We start from the raw sequence: 27,873 nt of genomic DNA on the forward strand, positions 1-27,873 counted from the left end.
ATCTCTTCCTTTCTTATCACCTTTCCACTTCTCTCTCTTTTCTCTAAGTTAGAAAAGGGCTTGAGGGAGTTGTTGTTGGCAGCTTGGAGGTCTGCTGGCTGAAGTGCAACCTGGTCCAAGGCAGAGAGTTCCTTCTGATTGGAGTTACTACAAGACCTGGAAAGTATCTAATCAAGGTAAACTTGATTATTATTTCCTCCTAGTCAGGTTGGTTTCTTGTAAAAGATAATTATATGGACTTTGGTGTTGACAGCTTGAAGAACCAGTTTATGGTGCTGCCGAAATGCAAAGTGGATTAATTGATGCTGCAAGCAAGCTTATTTAGCATCAAATTACAGTAAGTCCATTTCAGATTGGATTAAAGTCAAGTTGGTTACTTTAAAATGGATCAACTAAGAGCTTCGCTGCTGGAATTTCAGCTTTGGAGCTGAAATAAGAAGCATTGGAGCTGGAGGAATATGGAGCTGAGTACAACTTAGGGACTTTCGAATCCAGGTAGGAATGAGGTTTAATTCTTGATTGAGAGTGTTTTAATGGCTGTATGTAGAAGTTGAAAATTACTTCTATGCTGAATTGTAGAAGATTAAAGAAAAAGGCCAAGAGTAACTGTTGATGGACCTAGGATTGACTTGGTGGAATACCTAGGTTAAGGTGAGTTGATTAGTAATTGCTTCTATATAAGTTCATTACTTTAAATTGATGCTTATATGCATTCATGCGGCTGGAATGGCAGAGCTGAAGCTATTACAAGAAGAGGAGTTGGCGAAATCAGTGAATGAAGTGATTCCTTGCTGGCTCGAGCTGAGAGGAACTACCTAGTAAGGAGTTCCTGCTATTGCTGCTGCTGCAGTAATGATTTGGACAAATTGAAGCGGAGGACAGTTTGGTGATATATCTAATTAAGATAAATTGAATCCTGCAGTCAATTATAGCCGATTAGTAGCTTTAGAGAGGGATTATGAAAGAAGCTTATATTGCTGAAGTTTCAGAGTGGTGAGCTGAAATCAAGTTGGTGCTGAAGTCAACTTGATAAAAATCCTGGATGCTTGGCCGAATTGATGACCAGCAGGAATTTCAGTGAGAAAATGGAGCTTGAGCTGACCAAAGTTTAGGTAAATTAATTCCTGCTGTTTAGTAACTAATTACAATCTAATTAGTTGCTTTAGAATGGGTCGGATTGAGTCTTATTGCTGAAAAATTTCAGATTTGGGGCTATTGAGCAGGGAACCAGCTAAGAGAAAGAACTCTTGAGCATTGGTACAGCTAGTGAGGTAAATTGATGTTTATTCCTGAATCAAGTAGTGTGTTAGCTACATTGAGACTGATTTTAAGTAGCTAAAGTTGAGGTTAGCATTTGAATTAATGCTGAAAACTGTGAAGTTTAAATGCTGAAATCAATGCGGAATTGACACTTTATATAGCATTGAAATGCTAACTTGTAAAATATGAGAATAAGGCTCTAGTTTAATATCTTCTAATCTTTTATAACTGATAATTAAACATGTCCGATAGTCTAAATTGACTTTTCGACAGGTCGGCGACGCGTTAATCAGGATAGTAGCCATTTTGGGCTCTATTTGCATCGAGTTGCGAGAGCTAGTTGTCGACGCGTTCCGAGACGTGGATTCTAATTGTTGACACCACTACAGGTGGGTGGTGCTATCCGAAGTCTTTGAATCACCTTTTATGTCTATGATTATTCATTGAGTATATTTATATTTGTAGTCATACATTATAAGGTGTTTGGCATTGAGCAAGTGAAAATGTGAATTCCTATCAACAATGAGAACTTGTGAACCTTAGAATGTGGACATAGAACCCTATGAATGCATGGACTATAACAATAGTGAACTTGGTAACATTCTAATTAGAGATTTGGATAGCATTGAGAAATAAAACAGTGAAACTAGCAAAAGAGCTAGTTAGAGTTAAAGTGTGACATTGGCTATTATTGAATCCTCTAAAGGAGGATCAGATCTTACTCACATAGTCTATTTTTAGCTTGGTGGTGGTCGCTCCCCCCCAGGCAGTGCGCTCCGGAGTGGTCACTTGAGGGGCTAAAGTATTTGCCCTTGGATTAAAGTATCTGTCCAACAGACGGTCCCGTCGGGAGGCAGCTTAGGGCCCGCCAGGGATTGAGTTGGTGAGTTACAGTTAACCAAATGGTTAGCTAGATTGATTGAGTATTGGTACATTACAGCATGCATGCATACTTACAGTTTTCATATATCATTTCTTTCAGCTTTGTACAGGCATTGTAGTAGTTACATGTACAGTTGGTTACTATCTGCTTCACTTTTCTGTCTACATATGCCTGAATAGACCTATTGGGTGAGTCGGCGAGGTCGGCGGCCGAACCCACTGGGGATTTTTAGTAGTTCTCACACCATTAACCATACAGGTACCAGTGCGAGTGTTGTGGCCGGGGATCGTGGCAAGAGCCCCGCAGCTTAGTTAGCTGACACCAGAGTATAGTAGTTACCATTTTGAGTTCATGCGAGACATTTTGATGTACAGAGACATGTAAATGAATGTAGTATAAAGCATGTAAATAACTAAATATTTTCGTTATACAGTTCAGTTTGAAAGTTTTAAATTACAGTGAATTTTCTGTTTAGTCAGCTTACTATCACTTGTGATTGTTGCTTGTCCTCGTGCAAGCCATGTATATTGAAACGTTATCCTGGAAATTGTTTATTTCTTTATACATGTACTCGCTGTTGTTGAGCCTTGGGCGGACAGTGGAGGTTCTGTCCGTTCGGCGTCTGTGCACGGGCCCGGGTCGACCAAATTGGCGATAACGGGACGTGACAGATAAAGTGGTATCAGAGCAAGTGATAGTAAAAGTCTAGGATGACCTAGGGGACTTAGGAGTGGAAACCTAGGAACCAGGAACGTGAGTGGCGTGACTTTAATGATAGCGAAAGCTAGACAGATTGGGTTAGTTGTTAGTAAGTCTCTAATGTTAATTAGGGGCTGATCCAAGTGTTATTTATATACAATTAAAAGAGTTATGTTGGTGGCCAACAACATAAAGCTAAAGGTTGAGTATAAATATGCTTGATTGCTTTCGCCTGATTGGTTTTGTTTTACTAATGTGAATGGTTCGTTTCAGGAGAAATGCCACCGCGACGTGCGACGAGATCCACTTTGGCATCACTTTCTGAGGTGCCAGAGCAGTCCGGGTTTGATGAAGTTCAGGAGTTGCGTGCTCAGGTGAGCGCGTTAGTTGGGGCTATGCAGAGACAGGATGAGCATATAAAGAGTCTACAGGATCTAGTGTCGCGACAGGCGACAACAGCAGCACCTGGGAGTCAGGATGTACCTGTACCTGAGGCGCCGACGACCGTGCCTCCTGTTCCGCCGACTGTTCCTCCTATGGCTTCTGGGCCTTTTGTTGTAGATTCAGCCGTGGTAGAGGCTGAGCAAGTGCGATTTGTAAAGGTGCTAGAGGCATTTATGCGATTTAATCCGCCTATGTTTGATGAAAAAGAAGCAGATCCGTGGGTATTGGAGACGTGGTTTACAGCGATGGAGGCGTTATTTGAGGACATTTACACCCTGGAAAGGGACAAGGTTCCGTTGGCAGCGCATTGTTTTGAGAAGGATGCTTAGATCTGGTGGCAAAAGGCCAAGAAGAAGTGCGCATCAAACCTACCATCGCTCACTTGGGAGGAGTTTCGCGAAATGTTATTTATGGAGTACTTTCCCGATAGTGATAAAAGAAAAATGAAGGAAGACTTCCGCAAGTTGAGACAGGGAAACTGTTCGGTACGGGAGTACGAACGGGAATTTACTCATTTGGTGAACTGTGTGCCTGGTATGGTTCATACGGATCGAGATCGGGCGGAGTACTTTGAGCGGGAGTTGCGACCTGACATATTCAGGACAGTCAATGCTCTGAAGTTAAAGACATTTGAGGAGGTCCTGGATCGAGCTCTTTGGGTTGAGCGTGGAAATGCGATTGCGCGTGATGAACGCGAATCGTTTGAAAAAGAACGAGAAAGAGAAAAAGGAAAGAAGAGGACTACTAGTGGTGCCGGGGGACAGTCGAGCTCTAAACGACCCCCTCGGTATCCACGTTCTCAGTCGAGATATCAGGGACCCCCGAGATGTGTGATTTGTGGTGGGAATCACCGACCGTCGGCTTGTTCACAGCGTGAGGGCAAGTGTTACAAGTGTGGGCAGCCGGGACATATAATTCGTGATTGCCCGAGGGGAGCATCATCAGCACAGTCGACAGCTTCAGTTCAGTCACCTCAGAGGCAGCGTGTGGGTCTCCCACCTGCTATGTCAGCTGGGCGTACTTTTGTGCCGCGCCAGTACGAGCCACCCCGACCTGCACCGAGTACACGGATGGATGCACCACGACCTGCACCGAGTGGTCGTGTATTTGCAGCTCAGACTGAGGATCCTGCCGTGGTCGACGATGTCGTGGCAGGTATTGTTTTACTTTATGGTACTAGATCTCGTGCATTATTTGACACTGGTGCATCTCATTCATTCATCAGTAGTTCATTTGCTAAAACACATGATATTGAGATTTCGGATAGGCCAGATGCCTGGTGGGTCTATGCTCCTGAGCACACGTTTAGTGTTCACGAGGAATGTGCGGCATGTCCCGTTCAGGTTGGAGATTGGATTATGCCCGCTGATTTGCTAGTGTTGAAGCAAATGAAAGGTTTTGATGTAATCCTTGGGATGGATTGGCTTACAGAGTACTATGCCACGATTGATTGCGAAAGTAAAATTGTTACTTTTCGTGAACCTGGGCGGAAGGAAGTTGTATATCGAGCGTGCAAGAGTTTGCTCTTTGCACTGACTGTATCGTCGACGAGGGCGAGAAAGTTGATTAGTAGTGGATGCACAGCCTATTTGGCGACTGTAGTGGAGACTCAAAAGGAACTTCCAGCACTGAGTGATATTCCAGTTAGGGCTTGCAACAGTGAGGCGCGGCTCGCTTCGCTCGTGTTCGGCTCGATATTCGCTCTCGCTCGAGCTCGACTCGAAATTAAATGAGCGAGCTATGAACACAAACTAAAAGGCTCGAAAGTCATTTCAAAAGCGACTTGAGATTACTGCGCTCGTCGAATTAGCGACTCGAAAAGCTCGAATATATATAATAATAATAATTATTATATATATATATATATATATATATATATATATATATATGAGTCCGGCTACTATACTTTTATGAGTATTGGCTCCCTTATACTCATAAGTTTTCGGCCTTTAGATTTATTTCATTGATTATTTTCACCCGTTAGATCAGACTATTCAACCAATTACCCACTCAACCCTAGGGGACCGCTATCATTTTAAGTGGGGACCACTATCATCCTAACCACACATCCCATCAATCAACGGTTAAAAATTTATGAGTACAAGGGTGTCTATACTTATAAAAGTATAGTAACCCTAGCTATATATATATATAGAGTTGGACTGGGCTACTATTAGTAGCAAAATCCTATTGTTGCTACCAATTTTTTAGCCTTTGGATTAACTCTTTTCATTATTTCTAACCATTGGATTAAATACTATAACCCAGTAAGGACCACTCAACCCTAGGAGGACCACTCAACTCTAACCGACTAATATCATTCTGACCTTATAATTTTTCATCCAAGGGAGCTCCCGTACTATAGTGTCGTTTTCGATCTTCGGGCGTTCAAATCAACGATCCACATCGTTAAAACTGATATAGGATATTTAAAGTTTTTAGAAATAAATTTTTATATTTTTTCGACATAGTTTACTTTATGATCAAAACATTTCAAAATTGTCAATTTTCAATGACTATTATGACGAGTTGGGAGTTTAACGGTGTAGAAGAATCTAAATTTCTTCAAATTTTGATCGAAAATACTTTAAACTATATAGATTAAGGTTAATATTCTTGATCTTGAATTTAAAAGTCCTTGCTCAAATTTTAAAGAATATTCAATTCTCACCGTCCATTTTGACATAATTTATTTACTAAGTAAACGATGTCGAAAAAATATAAAAATTTATTTCTAAAAACTTTAAATACCCTAGATCAGTTTTAACGGTGTGGATCGTTGATTTGAACGCCCGAAGATCGAAAACTACACTATAGTACGGGAGCTCCCATACTATAGATAGTATAGTAGCCTAATTATATATATATATATATATATATATATATATATATAGAGAGAGAGAGAGAGAGAGAGCACTAGGAAGAGGTGAAGGCTAATATATTTATGAGAGAAATAAAATCACAGCAAGCGTCAATATTTAATTAGGGCCTATATTATAACACACCATAAAAAAATAAAACACCCAACAAAACAATCGCATTTTCAGATTTAATGTCCTCGAACTTAATTTTAGAGTATACACGAATTTAAATTGAATTTGACCTTGTTATGGAGAGTGGCAGACGATCATAATGACCTCAAATAGAGATGTGATGAGCAACGAGTGGCACATTGATCAATGAAATAATGTATGCCTATATTATCTCTGCAAAAACTCGAAAATATTTCCTTTATTTTTTATGAGTTCTTCATTCCTTTCTAGTATCTTTTTCACTGTTATTGCACCACAAAATCGCAAATATATCGAACAGGACCATCAAATCCCAAATTCCTAACTATTTTTCCGCCCTCCTCTTGCCTCTCTCTCCCTCCATTATTTCAAAATAATTCTACGTGTTACCGACCGTCTATTAAAGCTTGGATTAAATATGACTTAAAATATATACTACAGTCATGAAAAAATTCATAATAATACGCACTTGCATTGCTTGAATTGTATAGGGCAATAAGAATATCGTATATGATAAGAAATATATTTGAAAGACAAAAATAAACAATATTTTTGATGCCTCTAACTCAAGGCAAATAAAAAAGTCAATTATAAGAAGGGTATATTGAAAGGGCAATATAGTAAATTTTACAGATAACTACATAACGAGCTTCACCATTAACATAGATATTGTAACTCTAGGTATTTGTTAAAATATCGTTTGAACTATCATGAAGGCGTATCTCTTTCAATATTAATCTTTTAAAGGGGTTAAATGCAGAAATCAAAAACCTTTAAAGTTATATAGAGCTTCGTTGCGCCGCTCGATCATACTACACTGCCTCCTGATACGCGAAAACTACTGAGTAAACATACTGTTAGTATATTGATAAGGATAAGAGCGAGACGAGGGGCAAGAGGCGAGGGTACGCATGAGCAAACTGTCCTAATATATACTTTCAAAGAGTTATCACTATTTTAAACAACGGCTTGGGTCTACGTCAACGTACATTCTCATCACTTGGAATTTAGCTGGTGAAGTTTTACTCTTATACTCTCTTCTTTCGGAGAACCAAATAACTCATAACAGGTTCAAGGAGCAGTTCATCACCAAAAGCTTACATCAGATTCGTACAATTATCTTATTATCTAAACTAATGTGATTACATTTGTTTACACAATTAGACCCAATAGTTATTGTAATAGTGCTAACAAAAATAAGACATCAATATGATAAAGAGTCTTATTCAGAATCGATAGCAGGGTCCGCACTCGTGTTAGAGCTTCGTACTCTCGGGCAACGGTCTCAAATATATTAGCATTAAGGCCTCTTGCGCGTCAGAGATTGGTCCTTTTCTGACTGCGAGGGACAAGAGACTTTTACGATATACAATATGCCACGTAGCATTAGCCTAGATACGTCTTTGAGATACTTCAACCTTTATATTAATAGCAAATGCCACGAGATGAGTCTACAACACTCGCTCGCACCTCGGTAGCTCTATCCAACCCCTAAGGTCGCGAGGGTGGATTCGGATGATTTCCCTAGAATGGATGTTGCCGGCGGAGGATACCCTGAGATTCGCCGCCCGGATCGGAACAAATTGAAGTTCGTTATTCTGACTTATGTTTCGGACGCGCCTAAATTTCAAGACTCCGTACAGAATCTAGCCACCTGCGAGTGAGACAGTGAAAGTAGTTGCAGAACTATGATGGATAAACTTGAAGCTATGTATCACCTGGAGCTCCTGTTTGTTTGTAAAGAAGAAGACGAACCTTCGAACTGTGTTTGATTACCGAATAATATCAGCTCTGGCTTTCGATACTCTGGTCGCTTCGACAAGTTGGAGTCGTTATGCACAAATTGGACCACAAATCGACTCACGATCGAAAGATGTCGAGTTCGACACTCGAATATAATGGCATCAGATGTTCAATGTTGAGTAACGTCTCGTAGGGAAATACTGTTACCCTTGTGGTTGCCAAGTCGGTAGGGTTAAAACGGCCGCGGACGTGGCCCCCGCATCGCTGCGGCCGTGGCCGTGCCCCGCAACGGCCACTGAGCACACCGGCCGGCCGGCCCACATAGGCCGCGCGCCTCAACATTGGAGGCCCGACGCCCGGCCCGCACCCTGCGAAACGGCCGCCGTGCCGGCCGAGGGAGGCCCGGCCCCGGCACGCAACGGCCCTGGCCGTGCAGCGGGTCAAGGCAACGCCCGGAACCCAGGCCCAAGCAACTATTGCTTTGGCCTGGGTTGCTCTCCTCGGGTGACGGTTGCCCTCCACCCGAGGATAAGCTCCTCCCAAGTCTGCCCTACAACCCTGAGGCATTATTTTGTCCTAAAGACCAAGCAATTGTCATTGGCCAAAAACCCTTCTCATATTTTTTTCAAAAAAAGAAACAAAATAATAAATAAATGAATATTTTTTTTATAAATTTATAAATTTAAATTTTAAAAAAATACAGTTATATAAACAATAATTATTTGTTTATATTTTTTAAAATTATATTACATTTTTTAAAAAATAAAAAAGGGCCTGCCTCGAGACAACCGCCCGCCCGCATCGCCCGTGCCTTCCGGCCCCAGGCCTTGCTGGGCCGGATGGTAGGGAGTTCCGGCCCGGCACGGCCCGGCCCGGATTTAGCCACGGGCCGGGCCGGGCCACTCTCCAGCCCGGTTTGGCCCGGAAAATGTGGGCCGTGCCGGCCCGGCACGGCCCACATTACACCCCTACCAGTGGGATTGCAGAACTGGATCTTCTTGGGTTTGTGCATGTCTGATGCTGAGTACCGGTACCTGTTGTCGAATATGATATCGAGCTCGGGTACCGGTACTGCATCGGGCTGGTACCGGTACCCAGCGTGCGAGACTACGGATTAAGGGCCGTGTATCGGTATTCAAGCTGAGTACCGGTACTCCAAGTGGAAATGTGAGTTGGTGAGGGGTAGTTTGGTACTTTTGTGTTGACGATTATCCCAACCAACCCAGCCAATATATATATGTTGGAAGCTTAGAGAAGCTCAGATAGCTTCTCCTATCCCTCTCTCTCTAGCTTCTCTCCCTCATCTTGTTGGGCAATTGAGGAACGAACTAATTTTCTTCTTGTCGTCTTGGAGGTTCGCGAGTGTGCCGTGGTGGAGACCGGTTGAGGCCGTTGGAGGTCGAGCGAGCGCGCAGGTTTCCTCCTGTCGACTTCTTGCTGACGTTGGACGAGCGTTCGAGGTGGGTTAATATTTACCGAAATCGTCGGATTTCCTTCTAAGTCCTAAAATTGTTAGCATATATTATTGGCTTTGTTCATCCTGTTAGTAGCTCGAATTCATCGATTTGCATGTTCTTTATAAAATCTAAATTTGGAGCATAAGCTAGTGATTTTAGATAGAATTATACATGATGGACTGGGATTTGACTTAGAAGAATACTCGTTAAACCTACACTGTCATTTTCTGAAAGTTACCAGATTTAGCTTCAGGAGCTGTTGTTTTTTTGTATCCCCGCTGTTAGTGCGTATTGGATACTCAGATTAGTATAGGGTGAGTTTACGCTCGTGCTGAGGGGCCGAGCTCATTTTTCAGTAGAGTGTAGACTTTTTCGTACTGTCGGGTGCGGTCTGGTTGACGGTGGACCCAGATTTCTGTATCTTGCATCAGATTGTGCCAAGGGCACATGAGTTTTGGTTGTTAGACCAGTTTGACCCATTTGCATCGACTACAGCTTGTGAGAGCCTGATTGAACTTGGCAGAGACATGTTTGTATGCTCGGTTAGGTCGCGCCCACAAATGCCACTTCGGAGTGAGTTTTTTCATTGCAATGAGGTCGCACCGTTCTGTTTGGACAGTCCTGGGACCGGCCATCCCTGTGCGTGGTGTACGGTATAGCTTGGTTACGGGTAGGGTGGGTCCGTTTGGGCAACCCTAGTGAGATTGGGTCAGCGTGATGCATGTTTATATCTACAGATAGTCTGTGTTGGTTAGCGATAGTATAGTGGTATGTAGTTGTAGAGTTCTTTCCAGCTTTTCTTACTATCCTTTGCACATATCATTCTGTAAACTTAGTGTGTAGGCCGTTGAGGTCGGTGACGGTACCCACTGAGAACTACTCTGTTTTGCAGTAGTTCTCATACCCAGTTGTTGACACCTTTTGCAGAGCCTTCGTCTGTGGCTGCTGCTGTTATGAATTCTGATAGAGGCAAGGGAGTTGCGAGCTAGAGCCGTCCCTTCCCTAGTCGTTGCTAGAGGAGCACCCGTCAGAGGTAGTTTTTGGGTTTCTTTTTATGTACTTGCTTGTGATACTCGCTGGAGCGAGGTGTTATGAGAGATTTTTGTATGTACAATGAACTGTCACGCCGCGAATTTTCATATTTTTTCAAGCACGTAAACAGATCTACCGTATACACAGGAATTTTTCGTGTATGCGAAGTGATAGCTGTAACTTGCAAACAAAAAGGAGCTACAACCAAAGTCCAGACCTGCTAAACAAACACATGTATATGTGCAATCGGAGAGTAGTGCGGCGCCTACGGGGAAGAAGAAGCCGCCGCCTACGGGGGAGCCTATAGCAGGAGGGGACGGAGGCAGAGTGCGGCGGCTCCGGATCTAGTCGGCGAGCGCCAGGCAACTCCGATAGAGCGAGACGGCCACGGCAGAAAGGATGACGGCGAGCGTGATGCATCTCACTATAAGGATCGCGACGAGGATCCCGCGGTCGCTGCCGGCGGACCCGGTGTAGAAGTTGACGTCGTCGAAGGTGATGCCGGTGAAGCTCGGCTGCACACCCTCGGCCGCCCTGCGTCGCCACCACAAGCTGGCAGCCATCTGTAATAATGGCCCGGACTCGTCGCAACTCGCCGATGATGATAACTGGCTGAGGCGTGGATGGTGGAGAGGATGATGGTGCTTTCCGGCAGCGACTCCGATGTAATCGAGATAAGAAAAAAGGGTAAGAGAAAGAGATAGTGATAGAGATAGAGAGTAGAGAGTAAGAGAAAGAGATAGTGACAGAGATAGAGAGTAGAGAGTAGAGAGTAGAGAGTAGAGAGTAGAGAAGATTAAGAAGAGGGAAATGGAGAGGTTGGGAAATAGAGTTGAGAGGGATGCGGAGTAGAGAACAAAGAGGAAATGAGGGATAAAGAGACTTGTATATATTAAATTATAGGTTTAATTTTTTTTTAGATTATGAATTTAAAATTTTAAAAATAATTTTTATAGAAATTATATAATGTAATAAGTATATGTGCAACCGGAGAGTAGTTGATTTTATTTGCAACCGGAGAGTATTCAATTACATGTGGATGTGATAAATCGTATCTCATATTACACACTACTCACATTCTATAAATAAGATTATGTGAAATCTTCTATACCACGTGGCTAGAATAGCCGATCATTCTCATAAAATACATATTATATATTTTTCAATATAAACATAATATGTTAAGAATAAATAATATACATCCATAATTTTTTCGTATTATTTTATATTAATATTAATATATATAATTTAGAATAATATAATATAATTTAGTTTTATATTTATTTATATTTATAACTTAAAATAATAAAATATTATTTATTTAATATTACAGTGGTATTTATAAAATGATATTTATTAAATTTAATTAGTATGCATTATATACATGCCAATTGTAAATATCATAAAAATTGGTTACGGTAATATATATATATATTACATGATAAAAGTAATTCAAAATGATAGTAAAATTAGCAATTTTTTTATTAAACAGATAAATGTTCATATTCTAAATATATTTGTTTAATTACATTATAAAATATATTTTTTCAATATGTGATAAAAAAATAATACAAATTTATAAACGTATTTTTAGATGTTGATGACGAAAATCTGCTGATTTATAAACGTATTTTTAGAAAATTTGCTGAAAGCGATAGCTAATAAGGCTGCATATGTTCGATTATATTTTGATAATGAATTATATTTGTTGTTCTGTACTATTTTTTAGATATTAAATAGCATAAAAATTTAGTCATGTAGAAAAAATATTCTAAATTGTCAAATCTCAAGTAAACCTTATGCATTATAAAAGAAAAGATTTACAAGATTTAAAAAATATAATAAAAGAGATACTAGCAAGAAAACTATGTGGGTTTGTAAATGTGATGAAATAAAAATATAATAAGAGCAGCGTAATTAATTTTTTAAACTTTATTTCGGCGAGGTATAATTATTTTGGTGAGTATATATATGAATGACACTGTTAAATTACTGTTAATGGTTGATTTCACTTATATTGTAGTAACTTTAATAATTTGATTGATTAAAATATTATATTTTATTATTTATCTAATTTAGAAATGTCGGATCGATATAATAAATCGCGCTTTTCCTTGTGGGCTTGTGAATGTGATGAAACAAAAATATAATAAGGGCAGTGTAATTGATTTTTTAAAATTTATTTCGGCGAATTACAATCATTTTGGTGAGTATATGAATGACACTGTTAAGTTACTATTAATGGTTGATTTCACTTATATTATAGTAAACTTTAATAATTTGATTGATTAAAATATTATATTTTATTATTTATCTAATTTAGAAATATTGGATCGATATTATAAATCGTGCTTTTCTTTATGAGCTTGTGAATGTGATGAAATAAAAATATAATAAGGACAGCGTAATTGATTTTTTAAAATTTATTTCGGCGACCTAGAATTATTTTGGTGAGCATATAAATGACACTGTTAAGTTACTATTAATGGTTGATTTCACTTATATTGTAATAAACTTTAATAATTTGATTTATTAAAATATTATATTTTATTATTTATTTAATTTAGAAATGTTGGATCGATGTGATAAATCGCGCTTTTGCTCGTGGGTTTGTCTAATTTAGAAATATTGGATCGATGTGATAAATCGCGTCGTATTATACACACAACTTATTTTGTACCGCATGACTAGAATATTCAATCATAACCGTAAAAGTATGTTATCTATTTTTAAATATACGATTAATATGTTTAGAATAAATAATATATATATATATATATATATATATATATATATATATATATATATATATATATATATATATATATATATATATATATATATATATATATCTATAGAGTTGAGCTAGAATACTCTCGATAGTAAACGGGGCGTTTTACTATCGAGTTGTTTTCGATGATAGAGCTTCCAAATTGACGATCGGCTCCGTTAAATATGATCTAAACCATTTAAACTACCTAGAAATCAAATTTCACGCACTTTCGATATTGTTCTTTTATCCATCTAGTGAACAAAAAATGAATGGCTGAAAATGAATATTCTTTAAAAAATGATGATAGGAGTCTTGTAATCAAGATCAAGAGTATAGATCTTGTTTTAAATAGTTTAAAGAATTTTCTAACAAAAATTCAATTGATTTGGATATTTTTACACCGTTAAACGAGAAAACGTCTCTCATCCACCATTAAAATTACAAATTTTGAAACCCTTTGATCATTAGGCAAATGCTGTCGAAAAGATTTGAAATTTGATTTCTAAACACTTCAAGTGGTATAGATCATGTTCAACGGAGCCGATCGTCAATTTGGAAGCTCTATCATCGAAAACAACTCGATAGTAAAACGCCCCGTTTACTATCGAGAGTATTCTAGCTCAACTCTATATATATATATATATATGACATATTTCTTATTATTTTATATTAATATTTATAATTTAAAATAAGATAATATAGTTTAGTTTAGTACTATATTAATATATAGTTAAAATTTAAAATAATACAATATTATTTATTTAATATTATGATAATATTATAAAATAATATTTGTTACATTTAATTAATTTATTATACGAATGTTTATAAAAAATATTGATTTAATAACAAATTTTTCTAATTTTCAAATCTTTTTAGTATCGCGATATCCTGATGTGTAATGTTGTATTTTTTTAGTTATTTTTACTATTTGTAATATTGACTTAATAATAAATACTTTTGTTTTCGATTGCAATAATACTAAAATATTTATATATTTAATAATCCAGAGCTAATAAAAAAATACATGTATATGTGCAATCGGATAGTAGTGCAGCGTCTACGGGGAAGAAGAGCCGCCGCCTACGGCGGCGCCTAGAGTGGGAGGGGATGGAGGCAGATCCAGTCGGCAAGCGCCAGGCGGCTTCGATAGAGCCAGACGGCCACGGCGGAAAGGATGACGGCGAGCGTGATGTAGCTCACTATGAGGATCGCGACGAGGATCCCATGGCTGCTGCCGGCGGCCCCGGTGTAGAAGTTGACGTCGTCGAAGGTGCTGCCGGTGAAGCTCGGCTGCGCGCCTTCGGCCGTCGAAGGTGCTGTCGTCGACGGTGCTGTCGTCGAAGTTGACGTCGACGAGGATCCCATGACATTACTTATTTGATCTTGCAAATAGATCAATCAGATAAACTTCCATCAATACTGTTTTGAAAGTGTGGTGCTCAAAGTATCCATTATTCCAGATCCACTTTAGGCGATAGAGGGGAATTAATTTATACTTTATCCGCATATTTTCTATCGCTATCATTTTACATATAACTCTACAACTAAGGAAGAGTTCAATAGAGGCTTCCCATCAACCCACCAGTTGAACATTCCAATTTGCTTTTGAATTGTTTGAGATTTATCCTGATATAGCCATCAGTCAAGATGGTAATCCCAAAAGTTCATCTCATGCAGTTTATTTCAAGGAATATAATTTCATTCTACACAAGCCAAAATAGAAAGAGAAAGAAATAAGTAACTGGGTGATTTCTTTCTCAATATTCCAAGGTACTTAGTCCAATCAAAAGAGTCTCAACTCCATCCTATTAATTCTTCTATTCAATCATCCATCAACTGCTTTGTAGAGTTCATAGAATAAATGATTGAACAATCCCCTCAAGACCTTCTTTGTCAGAGAAAGCTACAAAATTCTCCATATTGCTACTCCATCTACCAAATGCATCTAATGCTCAAAACTGATTAAAAGATCCACAGGTCTCGATATAGCTCAACTATTTAATTGTGTCTCCAATTGAAATCACGATATTCGACACATAGTCGAACAACTCATCCAGCCTCACAACAAGTGAGATTGCCTCCCCACAACGAAGCACTAGGCATAAAAGTCTCTCTACTTGCCAAGCTCACCATTTGTGACTTGATCAGCAATGCAACACTTCTCAGAATTATCCACCATTTTGAGGATTTTTTACTCATTCTAAATTATCAGCCAATTAAGCTCCAATCTTATATAAATACCCAACTTAGGTGAAATAACAGTCTTCGCAATCAGCAAAATTAAACCTCAAGATACATCACTTTATGCTCAACTTCCCGAGACGAATCAGTTCAGTTCGCACCACTCTTGGTACAAAGTACCTCACAAGTTAGATTTCAATCAAACATTCTACCACATGTAAGGCCAACCAATTTGTTGGCACATACAAAACCATCTCACTAGACAGAGCGTATCATTGACCATTCTGCTATTTCAATCATTCTCTACCTGCATCCAGGAAAAGAATCAATATTGTTTCACTCGGCAAACAGCCGATTAGGGATGGAATTAAAACAATCATCTTAACATAATCAGGTGATAAGAACACGGCACAACATACTATCTGCAGTAATCATCATTGCCGTCACACTTGGCTCTAACAATTTTGCTGACATACATCACTGAGTGTTTCTTGCAACAAAGTCGGTGCAGACACCTTAGTCAACATGTTATTCTCCGGGCACTCAGATCGAAAATGGCCCTCCTGACCACATACAAAACACTTTCCTTCCGCTGAGGGCACTTTGGTGGAACGCGTGGACCTTCACATATCACACATTGCCGTGATGATCGACGTCTCAACATTCTCTGCTTAGAAAAAGAACCGTGTCCTCAAGGGTGACTCTTCTTTACATTCCTTGATGATTCCTCAACCTGTAACTGATCACCTTTGGTGGTCTCCTTTACTCTCTCATTATATTCCATGCCTCTTCTTACAATTAAAGTGTGATCTGCAACTTCATAGAATTTCTTAAGATCTAACATCTGTTGGTTCAACAAGTTCTCTAATCGTCTGATTCCCTCATCTTGTCGGCGTAACGCTTCTACTTGAAGTAACACTACATTCGACTGTCGCTCTACTACTCCAACTAAATTAGTCAACTGCTCATTTAATTCCCGAATCTCGCCAGATTCAGAAGGTGCAAACTTTTCTGGCGCAGTCGTCTCAGTCACTATAGAGTGCATCTTTCACATCACAAGCTGCAACAAATAAAAGATGCACAGGTTAAACAACCTATGCTATCGTATCCCACTCATAATTATAAGATTCCAATCACGCGAAAGTAATGAAATGATCTCCCACTATTCCCCGATATCACGTTGTCGGCCGCCAATGTGATCTTGCAAGGACATAGAGGTTTTTTTCATTTCAATCCAACTCCAACGCTTTTGGAGTTATAATTATAACCCAATCATAATACTTTCGCCCAAAATAGTCACAAAAGACCCCGTCTCTCACGTTCCTAATCCTGATCGCCCAACTGGCCTAAGGTTTACTAGGTCCACTAAGACTCAACCCTAAGCTCTGATACCACTATAATCTGTCACGCCCTGGACTTCAGCGGGAGCTCACAGTGACGTGCACAGACCCGCCGTGTACATCAAACAATCATAGCGTACACCAGGCGTCTACAAAGAGAATGAACAATCTAGCAACAAGATCATAACTTAACTAAGTAATCAGAGCACAACTAAAAGTTTAAAACTTATACAACCCAGAACTTTATCACAATGTAAAGAAAATCAAATACCTTCTACATACTCTCAGAATACAACACTGAACTACATCACAATAAATTGATAAAGGTTCATCTATTTATCGTCGAGAAAGCTCTAGCTAGTCGTTGACCCCTCGCCAGGAACCCTAGCCTTTCCCGCGGTGGAAGGCTCTGTAAAAACAACAACAAAGAGGCCGTGAGAACTATTAAACAATAGTTCCCAGTGGGTAAGCCGCCGAGAGTGGCGAAGTACACCACTAGGTCAACTGTGGCATGAGTAAATAGCAATAAATAAGTAAATAACTGCAACAGGTATGAAAATAAACCAATCATGCTATTTGCTCAGAAATAAATATATATCAACAGGTTGCAGGTACTAGTTTATTATAATAAATTCCGTCATTCATATTAATGGTAAAGCTGTCATTGTTCACCATTCTAAGCAATGTCCACTTATCGTTTAACTACTCAAAGTTTAAATCTTGTAAGACCCACCAGAAGGCTGTCTGGTATGAAGACCCACCCGAAGGCTGTCTAATATGAAGACCGGCCCGAAAGCTGTCTAATATGAAGACCCACCTGAAGGCTGTCTAATATGAAGACCCACCCGAAGGCTTTCTAATATGAATACCCACCCGAAGGCAGTTTAATATGAAGACCCACCCGAAGGCTGTCTAATATGAAGACCCACCTGAAGGCTGTCTAATATGAAGACCCACCCGAAGGCTGTCTAATATGAAGACTGTAATCCATGGTACTATATCACAATGACATCATGGGATCTCAACTTGACCTAAGGTCGATACTGTAGTACCAAATCATAAATTGCTATCAACTACTTGTTGACATAATTCACTATCAATAGCTAGTATAACTTAATAAGTTCAAGCTTTACATTGTACTAGTGATTCTATCAGGCTACACCTGGTCACTCACTCATAGTTCTCTCACTACTCCTTACACATAAGGAAAGTGGTTTACTAAAGTCATGCTCAAAGACTCATGACACATATTCTGTAGTTCAATGTAAACCTCCACTACTTGGAGAGAACAAATGCTATGCAATTACATCTATTTGATTATACAGATATGTCATCATGTTCAACTCTAGTTATTCACTAGATTATGTTCATACCATAACAACCATGTTGTGTTACAATACCAGTTCTAACCACATAACTAGATCAAAATCATATAAGCCAACACTAGAAATCATTCTATGATAACAATAATCACCTTGACAGTACACGTATACGAAGCCTCTTTAACTGTACTGTTCATATAATTTCCATATCATTACATAAATATGTAGTTTCACCATATATGATATGCTGAAAGTTCAATCAACTTGTCTACCGTATACTACTGGAGGAATTTAGTTCATAGATACATTATCTCAATACATCATTCATTCAACTGTCCAATTGGCCAAACGTCATGTTCTTAGGTTATACTTAGTGCCCTCACAATCATCCTTTAACATAACTACATGCTAATCAAGCAAGCAGTTTATATAAACCAGGCAATTTCATATAGATAGAGATTTTATCCTGTATGACCTATTCGGCATTCACTGCATGTCCCCATACATTCATATATCCATACATGCATGTGAATATGTCACTATTCTAATTCATAATGTCAAAGAAGACATAGAGAAAATTCACCCATTTCGGAAAGGTCCGACCCACCTATTAGTCGCCGATTCTTGTCAAAGTCACACTTGCAGGCAATCTGGAATCTCTAAGTCCTCTAATAACAAAATTGACATCAACTAAGAGTTGATTTTAAGTATTTATAATCGAGCCTCTTAATATCATATAATAGAGATTAAACTCTTACCTAGGTTTAGACTAAAGCTAAACCTCTGCTTAATTCAGGTTGAAGTACTCTCAAACTCAGTTTAATTCAGCCCAAAAGGGTCTCAATGTTCAACCCAAAGTGATCTTCGCACCTGCTGCGAACTAGTTAGAAAACTGCATTGAAACAATTGCCGAAACATCTAATTCTAACAATATCTCACCTTGCACATGGTTACAGCTTGAACTTCTGCTTTAGTTCAGGTTAAGGTACTCACCTTAACCTCCAAAAGCTCCTAAATATCAACCAAGAACAATCCAATAACCTTTAGCAACCTGCTGCGAATATTACTTAAACAGTGTTAGTACACCTGTGCAATTCTTAGAATATGCTGGAATTAGGTATACATAGATTTCCAACCTGAATTCTTACTTCCCTCTCGTTAATTTTCATCCAAAATCCACTCATAAGATTGTAATACTCAGCTTAAAGTGAAGATTCCAGCTGCTGAGAGCACAACTTCCCAAAATCAGCATTCATTACTATTAATGATTGATTTCACATATATTATAGAAAACTTTAATAATTTAATTGATTAAAATATTATATTTTCTTATTTATCTAATTTAGAAATGTTGGATCGATGCGAAAAATTCCGTTTTTCCTTATGGGCTTATCTAATTTAGAAATGTTGAATCGATGTGATAAATCGCGCCGTATTATACACACAACTTTTTTTTGTACCGCATGACTAGAATATTCAATCATAACCGTAAAAGTATATTATCTATTTTTAAATATACGATATTATATGTTTAGAATAAATAATATATATATATATATATATATATATATATATATATAAAACATATTGCTTATAATTTTATATTAATATTTATATTTTAAAATAAGATAATATAATTTAGTTTTGTACTATTTTAATATATAGTTAAAATTTAAAATAATATAATATTATTTATTTAATATTATGATCATACATATAAAATAATATTTGCTACATTTAATTAATTTATTATACGAATGTTTATTGCTAAAATATTTATATATTGAATAATATTTGTTATTGTAGAAAATTGTAAATATTTTCACGTACATTTTTTGACAAGAATGAATAATACTGTGAATATATTATAATATTACTCTTTGTGAAACTGAACGATACTAAGGCCCTGTTTGGATGCATAGTTAAAAAATTCCATGAAATTTTTATTCTGTGGTTTTGGTCAAAATGAAATACGGGAATCCTGTGACTACAAAAAAATTCCACGGTTTTATTTTTAAGCTGTTTGGATACATATCGTATAATTCCACAGGATTTATAACAATTAAATTTTTAAAATTTTAAAATTAAAAATACAAAATTCCAAATTTAAAAATAAAATTTTAAAAAATTAAAATTCAAAATTTAAAAATAAAATGTTAAATTTTAAATTTTAAAATTAAAAATTTTAAAAATTAAATATGAAATTCAAAATATAAAATTTAAATTAACATTCGAATTTGAAATTTAAAATTTGAATTTGAATTTTAAAAATTAAAATTTTAATTTCAAATTAAAATTTTAAAAAATTAGAGGTTCTCATTTTAATTTAAATTTCAGAATTTAAAATTAAAATTTAAAATTAAAATTTAAAAATTTAAATGGAACTAAATATTGTTAATGTATAATATATTCTCGTATATATAAATATAATCATTAATAACAATATATCTATATATGATATATTATATCATTTATTCCTTATATAATATATATATATATATTATATATATAATATAAGTATATAATATATATACTACTACTATATTATATAGAAAGAGTAAGACTACTATGCTATCGGAAGCATGGAGCCTTCCGTGCTTCAACTCGTTTTCGATATTGGATTTCAATCCGTCGATCGGCTCCGTTAACTTGATCTAAGTATTCGAAGTACCTAGCAAACTAAATCTTTATGATTTTACGATTATGCCATTTCCTACTCGATACGAAGGGTCAAACATCGACGGCTGAAAATAAAATCTAACAAAATATGATAGTATGACATTAAATTTTTAAATCAAAAGATATTGATGCTTATTTTATATAGTATACAAGAATTTCTATCAAAATTTCACGTGATTTGGATTATTTCTACAAACACCGCTAACTTGGCAAACGGGCTCATACGACCCATTGAAATTTGTGATATTTGCAGCCCAATTCTCCACTAGGCAATGATATCGAAAAATCAATAACAATTTATTTCTAGATACTCCAAATACTCTAGATCAAGTTTTACGGAGCCGATCGACGTTTCTGCAAGTCGAAGCATCGAAAACGGGGTCTGCATGTCGGTTAGCTGGTAAGGCACGGAAAGGCTCCGCTTCGATAGCATAGTAGGCCTCACTAATATATAATATTATAATATATAATCATATATAATATATCCATCATATACTATCTACATATATATATATATAATATATATAATTAAATATTTTATTTTGATAATTAATATATCGGGCTTTTGGGTCGGGCTCGGGTCGGGCTGGGACGTGCCCAAATAGGCCCAAAATTTTTTCGGGCCTAAATTTTTAAACCCAGCTCGAACCCAAAGTTATATTTTTAATACCCAAAGCCCGGCCCAAACATGGCCCATTGGGCCGGGCCTTGTTTAGGCCCGGGCCCAGTTCCACCCCTAGTTGTATTTAACGATTTTTAATCTAATAATTTTTATTGTTAATTTTTAGATTATGTGAAGTGTACTAATAACATATAATTTTTTAAATATTATCAATTCCAGCTATCAAAATAGATGCTAATTTTTAAAAAACGAAAATATGTGGAAACCTCCTAAACTATAAGTAATTTTGAATTCCCCTAAAGTTGAATTTTTTTTTTTATTAAACGCCATCTTAATTTATAAATTTTTAAAATTTCTTAATTATTTTAATTAGAAATTTATTAATCTTAATATTGATATCATATTTAAAAAAAATTAATTAAAATAAGTTAATGTTGAGAGATCTATTTCTAGTCCTAATTCACCGCATCACCTCTAGACTACATATATTCATTTTTTTTTTAATTATTCACTTATTTTTTTAAAAAATAATCTTTAATGCTTGAGATAAATTGATAGCTAATATTAAAAATTGTAATCAAAAGAGAAACATAGGTTAACACGGTATAAGATGAGATGGTGCATTAGGTCCAAAAGACAATTTCTGTGATTTCACTGGCTTTGTTAAGCTGTGTTGATTATTTCCTGAACTAAGTTCGCTTTGTCATTTGTTGACCATACAAATAATTTGTTTTCAATAGAGAAAATATATAATGATCAATAATTTTAAAATAAAATATAATATTCATATATACAATATATAATATTTAAATATTTTATTGTACTTTTTAAAGTTCTTTTTAATGCATATTGTAGTGTGGGTCTATGGTGCACCAGGCGCGTGCAAATTGTCTTGCCATACTGTAAGATCTAATTGATTTCAAGTTTATGCAGAGGGGAGAAAATGAGCTGGGTTGTCGACACGTGGCTTCCGTGATTTCATAGGACTGAGATTAATAGGAATTAAAAATAATTAATAATTAATTAATAAAAAATAATAATTAATTAATAATGAATAATTAATGTTGCGTTTTATGTTATCAATATTATAGATATAAAAATATTATAGATTAATAGATAGATTGGAACGGATTAGTTAGTAGAAATGAAACAATTGGAAATTAATAGTGCAAATCGACCGTCCCTAGAGCAAGTGGCAAAGGGTTTGATGGTTGGTACCTGAGACCCAAGTTCGAATCCTAGTTGATTCATATTTTCAGTTAAGTTTATTTCTAAATAAAATAAACGAAGCGGGTAGCGTGCTACCTATCTTTAAANAAAAAAAAAAAAAAAATAGTGCAACGGGGAGAAAGTTTTCTCTCTCTGTCTTGTAATGAGCATTAATTAATGGTAAGTCTAATAATAATCTATTATTTATATGGGCCAAAATTTTGGCCCATCAGAATTGTCCCCCATTTTCTTAGGGCTTAAAGATTCATGTTTATTTTCTTGTGTCGATCAAGAGTTAAGCCCAATAAATGGCTCCCTATAAACTAATGGATCAAATATGGGCCTAAAGTCAGGCCTAATAAAATGTTTTTTAATTAATTTCATCATTTTCTAAAGGCTAATTCGAAAACATTGGTTCAACTATTATCAAGCTGACAAAAAAAGCTTTCCAGTTGGTTTTTTATAAATGAATTTAACCAAAAAAGATTAATTTTAAGTAAAAACTTCAAGTAGGAGACTTAAAAGTACTTGTCAAATCAAAAAATAAGGGGCTTTCCTCATTTGCAAAAAGACCTTATCTTGAAAAGTATTTTCAAATCCGATCCCTTATGTGACAGCTCCACAATGCCACTGTAATAGAATTATAGAGAGGTTAATTTGGTGCACTAAACATGATGAATGGTTCTTAGTTTTGTTTATGCTTTTTGCATTGAGAGATTGCAATAGGTGCAATATGGTGATTTCTCCGATTTTGTTGGAAAATAGAAGAACATATCTAACTGTGCATCTGTCCAGTACTATTTTAGCCCAATAGTATTAAACAATCCTTTATACCAATGACACTTAAATTGTATAGACCACTATACTGGCTAAGATTAAGGTTGACCGTAATTTGGAGATAATATATCGCAAGATATTTATATCCAGATTGAATAGCATTCTAAGAGGACGAGTGAATTAGGTTTCCAGTGTGTATTTTAATTCCCTTCAGAGGAGGACTGATTCATCAAGAATTGACTAGTATATAATCCTGCAACCTAGGAACCTCAATTTCAAACTCATTGTCAACTCAATCATTCTTAACCTCTAAGAACTTCCTCTCATTGCCAATTTGGGCATGTTTCATGTCAAATATTCATGCTTACCCTGCTTCCCAGGCTCACTTTTGTTTCAATCCTAAAATCTTTAAGAACGTCGACATGTCGAATTGTAAACAAAAGAACAATGCTATTTTAAAACAAGAGCAAAACTTCTTCAAACAGGTTGTTTAAGAATACTCCGTCTTAAGCAAAACATTTTGATCCTAGCCTTTTCCTTTGAGTTGGGGTGCAAGTAAAAGGGATATCCACTTAAACCTGTGTTAGTTTTAGGAATTTCAAAATGTTTGTTAAATTGGTTTTCAAATGCGTCGATGATTAAAATTCCAAGATAGTCCAACAATCTCGATATTTGGTCATCATGAATCAAAGCACTCAAAATTTTGATAATTAAGTAGAATGGTTTGAAATTGATCATTCATCTCATGTCTTGATCTACCATATAATCGTTAAAGAAGAAACCAAATCCAACTTTTAGAAAGCGCTTCTAGAATATAGTTAGCTGAAAGATTGTACCCAAATCAGAGATGTTAAAGCTAGAACTCACTTGACAATGAAAATGAAAGAAAAGAAAAACTAGACATGGTAGACAGTTATCTGGCCACAGGACATTGTGTTGGCTACTTATTATTAGCTACAGTAGATTCAACTTTCTATTCCGTAACAATAGACCCAGAAGACTAATAAGTTGAATTGGGTGAACTCAACAAGTTGAATGGGACTACAATCCACAATAGATCTAACGATAAAAAATCCAACAATGTATCTAACGTCCAGAAAGGTTGAGTCAGATCTAAATTCGTGAAGTGTTGTGACTGAGCCATTAAGTGCGATAGGTGCGCCCTTTTCTATAAGCATGTACTTTTCGATAATTGGTTAGCGCTTATGATCCACAAAAGGTATCAGAGCCGCTAACACCGGTTCGATTCCTACATCGAACTTCCTACTCCGTAACAATAAACCTAGAATACTAGTAGATTGAGTGAGGTTGCGGTTTATAATAGATTCATACACATCGCAAGGTCGACTATATAAGTGGTGAAACAAAAATGCCATTGCCAACTCAAACCATATGTACCATTGTGTGGAATTCAAAAATAACCTCAAAATGTACCTAAAAACATAAATGCAACACATGAAGGGAAGCACAGTTACAATCACTTAAAGATAACAAGACATGTAACAAAAAGGAAGTGCCAAATGATGATGATGTTCAGAAACAACCTTATTCCAAACTTCCTCAATTGCTTTGTCATTTTGATATGTAGAATGTGACTTCAGATTAGTTGCAGATTCTTCCATAACTGACAAAGATTCTCTAATTTTTGATCCCTCGTCTCCTCAGCGGAAGTGTTTCCCGCAGTCTGTTGCTCTTGTAAGATCCAACATGCAACTCTCATTATATCTTCTTCAAAGAAGAAAGTGGCCATGTCACTGTGAATCATAAAACCATCGAGGCTGTCGCGAATGCTCTCGTGGCTATCACGAATACTTCGAGGGATGCCTTCCCATGTCATCTTCCTGCCATTAGTTTTAACAGCAAGGCCGTAACTATATTTCCTTGCTTCATTGTCCTCACCCATAAAACGGACATAAGCCAAATATATCGGCGAGCCCGAGAGATGAAATGACTCAAAGAACAAGCAGAAGTAGTGTCCATAGCAGTGAAACACCTACAGAAAAACAGGGGAAAACAACATCCTATATAAGACCTAACATACGAAAGAATATATGTTATCTAAATAAACTGCACCAAAATATGAAGTTCTGAAAACTAATATCTACAATCGCACAATAGTTCAATAACGTTTTTCTTGTTAAGAACTCTACTCGATCAGACAACAGTATGTCATAACCTCATAATTCTTTAAGGCACATACTATTAATAAGATAAAAAATGTAACTAAGCAGTAGAAAAAGCTTACAACAGGCTTCCAAGTCCTATCCTGAAACCCGGTTTCATAGGTTATGATGTATCTCTCGCTGTAGGAGCACCCGTTACTTGTTCGACCATTGTGACTATCCTTTAAATGCGCAACAAGGAAAGAAATGTTCCCGACGACAGAGCATCGAGGGTAAGGACAGTTGAATGGTCTGAAGCTGCATTGTTCTTCATGTTTGGATTTGATGCTGTATGGAAGGACTTCTGGGCAGCCTGATGACTGGTACTTGCAGGAATGCTTAAATTTCTCAGCTACCTTTTCCAGCACCAAACACCTGATGTCCCCCAACTCCTGTCTGCAGGTGGGGCACTGGTTGCCCACTTTAGATTTGCATGCCGAGCACAAAGGATGCCCATTTTTGCACTGTAAAATTGATAAAGTAAGTTGTAGGCTATCGATCATGCAACGTCGACTGCTGATGTGATGAATCAAATAAGAACTGTAATAAATCGAGCAGTTAGTCCTAGAAATGCGCATTTGTAAGACATTCCACCGTATTTTTCGCACTCTGCTCTGAGTGTTTGACGGGAACAAAACAGAAAAAGCAGCATGCGGACACTACTCTCTAACACGAGCACGAGCACGAGCTGGGCACCGCATCGTCTTGGCTTTCCGGTTCAGTTCACTTATGCTTAAAGCTTAGCTTCTTGGTTTGCGTTGCGCTACCTTGGAGACGTGCTGATAGGATAGCTCATGGTCGTTGTATCGCTAGAAGTGATCGCCAAGATCCCGCATGTGGAGGGACAATCTTATTTTTAGGACAGTGCCTATCACACCTCGACCGACAAGCCTCATCTGAACTTTATATTTCTATAATGCTTCGACAATGATTCATGCATGCGAGTTTTTTTTAAAAAAAATTGTTTAATGCTTTGTGATTAAAATATTAAAACATATATATTTGTACCAAAAAATAGACTCATTTCCAAGTACAGTTAGAATAGATTCAATAGATTAATAATAATAACCGTAATAATAATGCTAACAATAATCACAGAGGCCCCTGTTTTTAGATGTGGGAAAAAAGTTAAATTAATTGATTGGTTAAATGCATACAGGTCCCTATAAATAAAGTGAATTGCAACTATATTCTTACAAAGTTCAATTTTCAGATGTTGTCTCTATAAAAATTCTAATATTTTCAAGTATGTCCCTCTAATTTGTTACTATTAAAAAATTATTTATATTTTAACAGCAAATAAGTGAAATATTAATTTTGCCATCACAAATACGTCCCTCCAAAAGCCACAACAAGTATAATATAAGAGAGGTAAAAATGTTAAGTTATCTCACAAACTAATCAGGGTTAAGTAAGTATTTAACTTATGGTTAACTAAATTTTTCTACGAATTCTAACGTCAAGAGCATATTTGAAGGCATTAAGATTTTTACAGGAACAACATAAAAAAATTAAACTTTATGAAAATATATTTATAATTTATTATATTTGCAGGAACTTAGAATGCAATTAACCCTTAATTTGGTAATAACTTGTGCAGTATGGTAGTCCTTTTCTGCGATCGTGCGGTGAGAAGTTGGATTTTAGCCGACCGTAACGTTCTCCTATTAGGGGAATTCTGACCAAACCAAAAGTCAAACAAAGACTCTAGAAACAGAACATATCTACTGCAATCCATGCAGTCTAAAAACTTTAAGAGGGTGTGGATTTAAGACTCCCTAGAGTATATATATATATATACAATAGTTATATCAAATCCCTTCATGGAGTCTCTAATTAATATTATTATTATTTCATGTGTACAAGATAATTCATATGCGGGGAATTGATTCTGCACATAATAAGGGAGAAATAATCGAACTCACTTGGTAGATGGGAGGGTGCATGGTGATCAAGCAGATGGGGCACTCGAGCAGCTCGCGCAGGCTGGGATCTTCGTCGCCGCCGTTTCCGCCGCTCGCGCTGCTCGACTGATCGCCCATCGAACCTCACCCGATCTCCTTCTCTCTCTCTCTCTCTCTCTCTCTCTCTCTCACTCTCTCTCTCTCTCACGCGCACTCGCGACGCAAAAGCGAGCTATGAGAAGAGAACAAGAAGAATTTTTAGAAGAGAGAGAGATGAGGGAGCCGAAGAGGAGGGAGAAGAGAGGAAGGGACAAGAGAGAGAGAGAGAGAGAGAGAGAGAGGGAGACGACTAACGGTAACGGAACAGCTCTT

At 36.9% G+C, this 27,873-nt stretch overlaps 2 protein-coding genes across 17 annotated transcripts; one reads left to right on the top strand and one right to left on the bottom strand.

The window, feature by feature from the left end:
* Positions 1 to 27,480, top strand: LOC109716550. 16 transcript variants are annotated; one of them, XR_002217960.1, is made up of 10 exons: positions 1 to 176; positions 254 to 337; positions 420 to 495; positions 580 to 651; positions 734 to 1,112; positions 1,205 to 1,271; positions 1,534 to 1,649; positions 3,116 to 4,441; positions 25,745 to 25,920; positions 26,000 to 26,195. XR_002217960.1 is itself a non-coding variant. In XM_020242063.1 (10 exons), the coding sequence occupies exons 8-10, from the start codon at positions 3,688 to 3,690 to the stop codon at positions 14,650 to 14,652; spliced, it is 1,161 nt and encodes a 386-aa protein (XP_020097652.1). In that variant the 5' UTR covers positions 1 to 176; positions 254 to 337; positions 420 to 495; positions 580 to 651; positions 734 to 1,112; positions 1,205 to 1,271; positions 1,534 to 1,649; positions 3,116 to 3,687; the 3' UTR covers positions 14,653 to 18,146. The 16 variants fall into 16 exon arrangements, 3 of the variants coding, with proteins under 3 accessions (XP_020097652.1, XP_020097653.1, XP_020097654.1); XR_002217959.1 differs by lacking the exons at positions 25,745 to 25,920; positions 26,000 to 26,195 and adding exons at positions 9,395 to 10,530; positions 10,677 to 11,543; XM_020242063.1 differs by lacking the exons at positions 25,745 to 25,920; positions 26,000 to 26,195 and adding exons at positions 9,395 to 9,500; positions 14,352 to 18,146.
* Positions 24,891 to 27,873, bottom strand: LOC109716552 (E3 ubiquitin-protein ligase SINAT3-like). The gene is made up of 3 exons (XM_020242067.1): positions 27,523 to 27,873; positions 25,681 to 26,061; positions 24,891 to 25,428 (listed from the first exon to the last, which is right to left on the bottom strand). The coding sequence occupies exons 1-3, from the start codon at positions 27,637 to 27,639 to the stop codon at positions 25,033 to 25,035; spliced, it is 894 nt and encodes a 297-aa protein (XP_020097656.1). The 5' UTR covers positions 27,640 to 27,873; the 3' UTR covers positions 24,891 to 25,032.

The sequence above is a fragment of the Ananas comosus genome, linkage group 10 (assembly GCF_001540865.1).
Source record: "Ananas comosus cultivar F153 linkage group 10, ASM154086v1, whole genome shotgun sequence".
Lineage (NCBI taxonomy): Eukaryota > Viridiplantae > Streptophyta > Magnoliopsida > Poales > Bromeliaceae > Ananas > Ananas comosus.

Excerpts from the sequence above, each read along its gene's own strand:
- LOC109716550 (XM_020242063.1), top strand. The coding sequence starts at position 3,688 with ATGTTATTTATGGAGTACTTTCCCGATAGTGATAAAAGAAAAATGAAG. Across the intron at positions 4,442-9,394 it reads GGTCGACGATGTCGTGGCAG|GTTCGCGAGTGTGCCGTGGT; the intron begins GTATTGTTTTAC and ends GTCGTCTTGGAG. Across the intron at positions 9,501-14,351 it reads ACGTTGGACGAGCGTTCGAG|TAGTGCAGCGTCTACGGGGA; the intron begins GTGGGTTAATAT and ends GCAATCGGATAG.
- LOC109716552 (XM_020242067.1), bottom strand. The coding sequence starts at position 27,639 with ATGGGCGATCAGTCGAGCAGCGCGAGCGGCGGAAACGGCGGCGACGAA. Across the intron at positions 26,062-27,522 it reads TGCACCCTCCCATCTACCAA|TGCAAAAATGGGCATCCTTT; the intron begins GTGAGTTCGATT and ends TCAATTTTACAG. Across the intron at positions 25,429-25,680 it reads ATAGGACTTGGAAGCCTGTT|GTGTTTCACTGCTATGGACA; the intron begins GTAAGCTTTTTC and ends GTTTTTCTGTAG.